Source organism: Poecilia formosa, unplaced genomic scaffold, assembly GCF_000485575.1.
Source record: "Poecilia formosa unplaced genomic scaffold, Poecilia_formosa-5.1.2 Scaffold369, whole genome shotgun sequence".
In the NCBI taxonomy this organism is placed as follows: Eukaryota; Metazoa; Chordata; class Actinopteri; order Cyprinodontiformes; family Poeciliidae; genus Poecilia; species Poecilia formosa.
The window spans coordinates 191,973-201,779 of NW_006800308.1; the positions used below are offsets into that span (position 1 = coordinate 191,973).

Here is a 9,807-nt window from a genome sequence, read left to right on the forward strand (position 1 = left end):
AAATAAAATAAAATCAATAATAATGTCAGCAGTAAATGACTGAAATCTGATGCCAAACAATCCTCACCAGGCTGTGTCTTCCATGAAGATGCCCTCTCTCTCCAGCTGCATGAAGAGCTCTCCTCCTGCACAGCAGAACAACATCTTAACAAAATAAGCAACGCGCAAGTTCTCAGGACGGTCCAAAAAGGTAAAATGTTTCGAAAACAACAACAAAAATAAATCATCAGCCTATGAGCTGCAAGTGCATCTTCCTCTATGAAACGCATTATTAATTCATGCTGCATTAATCTGCCACTTAAAGAGACAGTGTAAGATTGCTGCCCAGGAACAATATGTACTCCGAGTACTTCTGTTGCTTTATATTTTCTCTGTTTACGCTGAAGCTGAAAATAAAATGGTTGCAAGCAAGTGATGTCACAGAAACATTATTAATGCATGTATACAAACTTAGGCTCATTTACAAGAATAAAATGTTATAGACTATATGTTTAAAGACAAAAATAGCAGGTCTGGTGTGTTGCGTTTTTTTTTTTTTAGTGTTACAGACCACTGAGGTACTCCAGGATGAGATAGAGCTTCCCTCCCGTCTGGAAGGCGTAGATGAGATCAACGATGAAGGGATGCTTCACTTCCTCCAGGATGTTCCTCTCTGCCTTGGTATGAGCCGTGTCCTTAGCGTTACGTACAATCATAGCCTGGAGGCCGGAAGCACAGGGAAATAAAATCAGACGAAAAAAGAAGATATATATATATATATATATGAACGATATAAAGAAATGTGACATGATATGCACACACACACTGCAGCATGGCCACTGGATAATTTCGACAGCTAAAACTGTCTCCTCTTCTGTGTTAGTGCCTTCCATCCGCATGCTAAGTTTTATTTTGCATGTGCAGATTTTTTATTTTTTTATATTTGGCAAAGTGAACATTATAAAAACTCCCCTCCGTTAATGCAGAAATTGCTGCAAGCGATAACGTCCTGTTTGCACAAGCTTGTAATTTCCCTCTGTGGAGTTCTACCACCTTTTGCCATTGTTCCTCTGGTTGTTTTAATTACATTTTAAATGTGAGTTAAAGAATTATCAAAGAAACTATGACAGGACAGCAAAGGTATCACAGCAGTTTTGATTAGACTGAGGTTGACTTTTCAAAAAATAAAAAATAAAAAAAAGTTGTGAAGCTGTGGCCTGAGCCAGGAATCATCTTTTAAATGCCTCCTGGCTCAGACACCCCAGAGTGGCTCCTTACCAGGCCTCTGCAGCCTTTTCTTTGAAGATGTGCAAGTGCAGAGTGTCCTGATTTTTCATCTGTCGACAGCCTCTGCTCTCTGCCGCTCTCCTCACTTCTGTTTACTGAACACTTCTGTCTGACAGCCAACGAGCTGCCTGTCAACAGCTCTGTCGTCTCTGCAGCGAGCGTTCAGAGCTGTGGTGGCAGGGACATTAGGGTTGAAGCTCTTATTCCAAATTTTCAGCCAAATTCACAAAATACACACACGCAGACCCAGAGGGCAATGGATTAAAGTTCTTATGTTTTACTACACAGCGACATTATAAGCAACACAAAACTGGCGGAAAACTAAGAAAAACATTGTGAAGCTCAGTTGAGAAGCTTCACTTCCGCTATAAACTCAAGTGTTTGTGGCTGGGGATTTTTTGGACAAGTCTGGACAGACTTAAAATTTCATATGCTTCCACGTTTGTGAGCCTCCATCAGATCTTTACCGAAAATGCCGTTTTACGCTTTCCACTGTTAAGTTTTGCCACCAAAACTCTCTCTCTCCCCCTCCCCCGCCCCGAGCGTAACGTAGCAGCTCTTTAATGTGTCACCGAGGTCGTGCAAGGCAATCCCTCCGACATGAAGCTGGACCCAATGGGCTCGAGCGGAGCGTTTAAAGAGCCGAGGCTGCAGCAGAGCAGCTGGCAGTCTACCAACTAGCAGTGAAATCTTACCCCACCACTGACTTCAGCAGCAGCCCATATGTGCAGACAGAAGCAATATAATGTTAATTTATAAAGCAAACAGCGTGATTACATAACCAAAACTGCATCTGCGCTTTTGGTGAAATACAACTCAGAGGCAGACTGCAAAAGAAAAAATTTTATACCTTTTTTAAAACTTTCATGGCAAATATTTTGCCGGCTGCAGCTCCGACAACTTTCCGAACTTGGAAAACCTGCGGAGCAAGGAAAAAAAAAAAATGTAGAAAGAATTAAGTGTTCGGAATAGTCACACAGGCAGTTTGGGGGAAAAACATGGGTCAGCATAACATTACAGAGGCAAAATAATTCACCACACACGCCGCTCAGACAAACGGCATGTTCACTAGACTCCATACCTTTCCATAGCCGCCTTTTCCGAGCACCCGCAGCAGCTCGAAGCACTCTGGTCTGATGTTCTCCGTCCCCTGATTGACGTTGTCCTCGGAGATCTCGATCTTCTCACAGTCGTCCATATTGCTGCAGAGACAAATGTAAATAATTAGGCTTCTCTTTTGGACCATTTTAAAAGTGGTGACATAACTGAATACTTACAACTCAAACCCACTGCACTGATCCATGATGTCAATGTTTTGAGTCTGTAAGGAAGAGCAGAACACTGATGAGTAAAGGAGACTTTAAATTTATGTTATTTTCTGTGCTATAAAATCATTTGGTCATTTTAAAACTTTCTTTGAAGTTTGGCTCTATGCCTGTGAAGTAGTTATATTTATGCACCATAACAGGCACTTTAAGAAAAAAAAAAAAAAAGATTTTTTTTTCCCTATGTGAAGCAAAAAAAGCTGCCATACCATATTCTTCATATCTATATTTTAAATGTTTAATATTGACTGATTCTGATTATTTTCCTCATAGAGAATCACATAAACATGAGCTTCTGTGAGACAGTACGTACTATAATGCTGAACTTTAGCCTTATTTTCATCTCAATGAAAAATAAACATGTCATTCAACAACTTTTTTACAATCATGTCGCACTTTTTGGGTTAGACGGCTGGACAAGAAATGACTGACAATTTAAATAGAGATCAATTTGTGCTCTAAAACTCAGCAATAGCCGTTTTCCTATCCCTGTATAAAGACAAGCTACTGGGCAGCCAGTCCTCAGCCCACACAGCCCCACTCTGTCACATTTTGCCAAAATAAACTGTTGCACACGGAGCCACATTTATCACTGCTGCACCTTTGGCCAAGTAAGGATGTTTTGCACAACCCGTGCGTGACAGCGACGCTGACAGCTCCAACAACGCATAAAAGTCACTCCTGAACCGGGCTGTAGAGCCATAAAAAACGAAAGGCGCTTGTTTTGTTGTGTTTGCGGTCATGCTAATAGTAACAAACAGTTTGTGAGGCCCTGACAGCCCCGGCTGCTGCAGCCTGCAGGCCTGCCGTGGCTGCTGGCAGACGACCAGGCTAACGCAGCTAGCTACGGTGCGGCGGGGAGTTTCTCCTCTGACAGCCTCTGCTAAAGCACCTCATCGTTCTCGTCGTCGGAGACATTTTCCTCCGGCTGGTCCAGATCGATGTCAAACACTCCGGCCATGGCGGCGAGTCGCTCGGGTTGCTGTGTCACAGACCGCAGGTACAGCAGGCGTCCCCCACCTCATGGACAAACACGCACGGCCGCCATAACCGGCTACTACACCGAGCAGGCGCATTGCGACGCTCCACAAGGGGGCGGGAACGTGTTGTCTCATATACAAAGGCACCACTGCACTCAATACTAGTACATCTCCAAACACTTGAAGGTTGCGTAAAAGGGAAATATTTATTACCAGTAATCTCAGAAAATAAAACTCTTATATTATAGAATTATCACATGGGGTTTCTTACAGAAAACTTGCTAAGCCCGGTGCTTGGGGCGCTAGGGCTGTCATTCATCTGGCTGGCATGAGTTAAAATGGTTAAAGTAGACAGGAAATTTGAAAATATCACTTGATAGTTATGCATTATTGAAAGACTGTAAGATTAATACCTAAACACCAACTATAAAGTCTTTAAAAAAGGCAATGACAAAAAAAAACCCCTAAAATAAATAAACAATGCCAAGCCTGGTGGGGATCACAAGTAAAGCCTGGTGGCCCGCCAGGCTTATAATACACTGGGGGGAACCCTGATCACACATAGAGCGGCATATTCTAAGCTCTTGTTTCTTGTAATTTTGGTGATTGTGGCTTTACAAATAATGAAAACTAAAAATCCAGTGTCTCAAAATTAGAATACTGTGAAAAACGTCATTGATGGAAACTCATGGTGTCACACCTTTATCCACTAATTAAGTCAAAACAACTGAGGTTGAATGTTTCCTGATACTAGATGGTCTTTCACTCTGTGTTAGTAGACAGTAGACAATCAGTCTGACTGGATAGACATTCAGAAGAGAGTCATTGATGCTCTTCACAAGAAGGGTAAGCCACAAAAAGTCATTGCTGAAGAATCTGGTTGTTCACAGAGTTCTGTATCCAAACATATTAAAATAAAATTGAGTGGAAGGAAGAAGTGTAGGAAAACGTGCACTAGCAACAGGGAGAACCACATCCTTGAGAGGAGATTCATCTGTGTGTCCATTCCAGGCGCTCTGAATAATGCTGCCAATGTTGCATTCCCCATGTCAAGTCACTCCTGAAGCAGAGACGATGTCAGACGTGTCTTACCTGGGCTAAGGAGAAAAGGAACAGGACTGTTCCAATTGAAGGTATCAATTAAAGCAACCTGGGCTTCCATTACACCCACACAGTGCTACATGCACTGCAGTAATTCATACAAAAACAGGCCCAACCAAGTATTGAGGTCTCATGCCTCCTCTGTCTCATGTCGCTCAAACCATCACTGTGTCAAGGCACAGCATGCTTAGATTGGGATCGGAAATCCATCATTCTTCCTTGCATTCATGGAAATGTAAAGTGCTAAAAACATAATCAGACATCAAACATTTCAAAATTGTCGTTATGAATAGACAGGAAGAAAGGCTCTCTGAACAATGCTAATTTTTGACTACAATTGTGGTCTTGATTAAACACAAAATTTGTCTGTATTATGTTTTGTAAGGCTATAAACAGAATAATAATAGTAAGGGGCTTATTAAATGAGGAGCACGCACTTAATAATACAATATATTTTTATATTTTTGTTTTTCAATCAAGCAAGCTGGAAATTAACTATGTCATGCGTTTTTATGCTAAGAAGTACACCTTAAAAAGAATTAAAAAAACATCGTGTACTTCAATTGATATTGAGTCTGTATTTTATTTTGAAACGGTTGACAGTTTCAGCCGGAAATGACGTTTTAACTACGAGCGCCGCTTCCAAAACACAGCCAGGAGTCTGCAAATGGAGCCGAAAATGTCATGATTCAGTGACTTAGACATCTCACAGGTCTGATCATGTCTGTGGTGACAGTCCAGCTGGGTCAGTGCGGTAACCAGGTGGGACAGGAGCTGTTTGACGTCATGTGTAGCGATGCTCGAGACGTCCACAGGAAAACGTACAGCGCGGTCAGCTGTGAGCGCTTCTTCCGCCAGACCACACAGGGAGGTAAGCAAGGCTCCGAGATGACTTTAATGCGGATGATTGCTGTAATGTGGGCGCGTCTTTTATACAGTTTGTGTGTGTCAGCCCTTGAAGCCAGGGCGGTGCTGATTGATATGGAGCCCAAAGTGATCAACCACAGCATGAGCAAGGCTGCGAAGTCTGGCAGGTGGAGGTATGGAGAAACTTCCCACTTCAGCCAGAAACAAGGCTCTGGAAACAACTGGGCCAATGGGTGAGATGTTAACCAGCCACATGAACTGGAATGCCATACAGTGCATTTTCAACAGAATCACACCCTTCAACATTTCCCTGTTCGAAACACAAACTTCTATGCAGGGTTTCCCCCAGAAAGCCTGCTAAGCTCGGAGGGTTGGGCGCTCAGGCAGTCATTCATCCGCTGTGTTTTGGAGTTAAACAAATGTTTAAAATTGAGAGGAAATTTGAAGATATCACTTGATGATTATCGGAAGATTGATATCTGAACACCAACTACAAAGTTAAAAAAAAAATGCAGACATTTTTCAAAAACTTAAATAAATAAGCAATGCTAAGCCTGGTGGGGGTGCAAGAAAAGCCTGGTGGCCACCAGGCTTACAATACACTGAGGGAAACCCTGTTCTATGTAATGACTGGGATTTTGTGAGAGGCCAAGGCAGTGCGTAATTGTGAAATGTACTGGACATGATGCATGGTTTTCATTTATCTACTTATTTACCAATAAACACATTGCAAGCTCTCTTTTTGCGAAGTAACTCAACTCGGTTAAGTTGGACGGAGAACGTCTGAACCTCAATTTTCAAATTTTAACACAGATTTCAACTGCATTTTGTTGCGGGGTTTGACGGGCATGGACATGCTTTGTTCTAACCTGTTTCATTGTTGCTCTGGCTTTGTGTTTTATTTAGGTGTATCATAATGAACAGAAACATTTAAAAAAACATTTTTAATTTTCCTTACATTTCAAAACAGTGCACTACCTACATGTTAGTATATCACACATTTAATGGTTTTAAATGCTTTTGGAAAGCATCATAGTTTGCCTTTCATCTTGAGACAAGAGGAAGTTTTCTCATCATACACGCATTTTCATCCATCCAGGTATTGCGTCCTTGGCCCTCGTCACAGAGACGCGGTGGAGGAGCTGGTGAGGAGGGAGGTGGAGCATTGCGACATGCTGGCGGGGTTCATCCCCATCATGAGTGTCGCAGGGGGGACGGGCTCAGGAGTCGGTACTTTCATCACTCAGTGTCTCAGAGACGTCTACCCATCGTCGTTTGTCCTTAACCACCTCACCTGGCCATATGGGACTGGGGAGGTATGCCATTATTATTTTACTTGTTACATTCATGTAGAAGAGCAAGGCTTAGTTGTATTAATAAATAAATTCAATCTGCCTTGCTGGATGATACCTTTAGGGTCAAATCCTGACTGAGAATAACATCTCCCCGACTTAAACTAGAGTACAAACTGGAAATAAATAGGAAACTGAAATCATAACCTTACATCCATGTTCATCCACTGCAGAGTCTTTCATAAAGTCATCTCTCCACACTCCACTCTTCCAGGTGATTGTCCAGAACTACAACTCGGTGCTGACGCTTGCACACCTCTACCAGCTCTCTGATGCCATCCTGGTGCACGAGAACGACATCGTGCACAAGATCTGCAGTCAGCTGCTGAAGATCAAGCAGATCTCTTTCAGTGACATCAACAGGGTCATCGCTCACCAGCTGGGTGGGGTGCTGCAGCCCACGCTCACGCCCGCTTCCTGTGGAGCGTACAGCAGGCATCCTATTGGTAAGGGCAGAACACTCAAGTTTTATACGTGGTCAGAAAGGCTTGAGAATTTGATTTCAGTATTCAGTTTCTTTCCTTCCAACCTTGTGTTCTCCCTTCCTTGAATCCTCCCGCCATTCCTGATGCGTCGTCTTTTTAACGGATAAAAATCTACTCTTGCAAGCACAATTGCTATAAATTCGCAATCAGCTCTCGCATTTTATATTTTTGAAATTATAAGTACTCTGGAAAGTTGAGTTCAGAAAAGTAAGGATTTTACATTTTAAGAGCCGTGCATGCTTTTCTCAGTTGTAGTTCTACTAGTTGATGTTTAAATTGCGTGTAAATTGTTCCATAATCCACTTGTTACTCTTTTCGATTTTCAGGTGAGCTGATGAGCGCTCTTGCCTGCCACCCAGAGTACAAGCTGCTGAGTGTGTGCACCATCCCCCAGATGGCCAGCTCCTCCATCGCCTTCAGCACCTTCAGCTGGCCGGCGCTGCTCAAACACCTGCGGCAGATGCTCATCTCCAACAGCAAGATGGAAGGAGGTGAGATTTATAGCTAGTTCACTCACCACTGGTAGTATAAAAAGGAACGCCTATAATCACTGGGTTGATTTTTTTTTTTCTTCGTTGTAGGTATAGATTGGCAGGTCTGTCCACCTCCAGCCTCAGCGGGGCGGTCCAGGAGTCTCTCAGCTGGCAGCTTCAACACCTCCCTGGCCAACCTGCTCATCCTGAGGGGGAAGGACGTCTACAGTGCAGAGACGGGTCAGAGAACACGGCTGAATTTGATACGGATTCATAAAGTGGAAGGAAAAATTATTTATGGTTTTCTTTCACACTGAAGTTTTGCATCCATGTATTGAGACCCATTAACTCAGACATTCATAGATAAAGTCCAGAGAAACAGCTCACTCCAGAAGGCATCTGCTTTATAAAGGCACTCCATCTTTGTGAAAGTCATATTTCAAGGAGAATACTGTTTGGAGTTGCAGTATTTTCAAGGTGAGATTAGGTCATTTGAGGCCAACTTGAAATTGTAATTAAGATTTTGTGGCACATTTAAAAACTGATGTTCACAGAGATGCACTGTGTTCAGTCAAAGAAGTCTGGGCCAACAAATCAGTCTAGATGTGCAAAGGATTGAGAGAAATTATGAAAAAAGGAATGAAAGTGTACTCTTGACTAGACTGAGGCCAAAAAAGTCCTTCCAACATTTATCGATATTGAAAATGTTGAAGATTCGTTTGGTAAAGGCAAATCTTTAACAGGTGTGAATTCTGTTTTAATCCCCAGGGGGATTTGAAGACCCAGCTATTTATACTTCCTGGCTTCCACCAGACGAAGCGCTTAGCTTGTGGAAATCCCCCGTTCCCTTCAATAAGTATGAGAAGTCTGCAACACTGGTTAGCAACAGCCAGGCTCTGCTCAGACCTCTGGATGACATGGTGAGGAAAGCCTGGAACATGTTTGCTTCCAGGTAAGTCGGACTTGAACAGACTTGACTAAATACAAACTTCAGTTTCATAATTTCTGTTCATCTCAATCCAGACGAATTAGGTTAAATAATTAGTCTGGATCAATGGTATTTTTTTTTTTCCTGCAGGGCCTACATCCATCAGTACGTTAAATTTGGGATCTCAGAGGAGGATTTTCTGGACAGCTTTACGTCTCTTGAGCAGGTGATCTCCAGCTACTCTGAGCTTCAGTAGGTAAACTGAGAGTAGCTGTGAGAGAGCAACACAATGGACTGATTTTAACTACATTATTTATTTTAGTAGATTTTTTTACAAAAAATTGTGTAAATAAAATAATTTGCTTTAGGAACGCTGTTGGAGTTAATTTCTTCATACCTTCATGAGTGGTGATTTGCTGAAAGGTTTGATTTTCACAACCTTTACTCCTTCAACTTAAATCTATATATATATATATGTATATATATATACACACACACACCTTTAATGTCCAAGACTTTTGCTATTTTATAGCACAATAAAATAACTGTAACCTTCAGTTATAAAAAATACTGTATATATCAAAAATAACTTAAAAGAAAAGAAAATTTTCCAATTTGATGCTTTGAAATTGGGCCTCTGTCTCTCTTCAGGAAGCTCCTGCTGTTTATGATCACAACTATTGTCCCTCATTGTGCTGTTTGCAGCTGCTCTTAGGCATGTCGGACTGAGAAGAGCTCAGCAGACCTAACCCTGTACAAGATGAACAAGCTCACGAATGTGGAAACCTAAAAGTACTGATGAACCTGAAAGGCAAAATGGACAGAAACAAAACAGTCAGGATCTTTGGTAACTCACTTTATTTTATTTCTTTTACACAGTAGAACTGGGCAGACATGACAGCAGAGCAACAACGTGACAGGCAGGTCACCTCACATCCAACAACTGGATGCGTCGTCTCAACATAGGTTGAGCGGCTGAAAGGCCCACAGCTTCAGCCAGCTTACAGACCGCTGTTGCCATGGAAATGTG

General features: G+C 42.2%; 2 protein-coding genes across 2 annotated transcripts in view; one reads left to right on the forward strand and one right to left on the reverse strand.

The window, feature by feature from the left end:
• LOC103153999 (ribosomal protein S6 kinase beta-1-like) overlaps positions 1-3,678 on the reverse strand; it is a 10,332-nt gene extending 6,654 nt beyond the window's left edge. Inside the window, exons 1-6 of the mRNA XM_007575127.2 lie at positions 3,484-3,678; positions 2,544-2,587; positions 2,348-2,468; positions 2,117-2,185; positions 551-698; positions 25-125 (exon numbers count right to left, since the gene is read on the reverse strand). Of these exons, the coding sequence (XP_007575189.1) occupies positions 64-125; positions 551-698; positions 2,117-2,185; positions 2,348-2,468; positions 2,544-2,587; positions 3,484-3,552 (513 nt within the window). The 5' untranslated portion in view covers positions 3,553-3,678 and the 3' untranslated portion in view covers positions 25-63. The remainder of the gene's footprint in view (positions 1-24; positions 126-550; positions 699-2,116; positions 2,186-2,347; positions 2,469-2,543; positions 2,588-3,483) is intronic.
• A 1,591-nt stretch (positions 3,679-5,269) lies between these two features.
• Positions 5,270-9,145, forward strand: tubd1 (tubulin, delta 1). Its single transcript, XM_007575098.2, has 8 exons — positions 5,270-5,543; positions 5,625-5,772; positions 6,639-6,855; positions 7,106-7,337; positions 7,703-7,867; positions 7,958-8,089; positions 8,618-8,801; positions 8,928-9,145. Exons 1-8 carry the CDS (start codon positions 5,393-5,395, stop codon positions 9,031-9,033), a joined length of 1,335 nt encoding a protein of 444 aa, XP_007575160.1. The 5' UTR covers positions 5,270-5,392; the 3' UTR covers positions 9,034-9,145.
• The last annotated feature ends 662 nt before the right edge of the window (positions 9,146-9,807 follow it).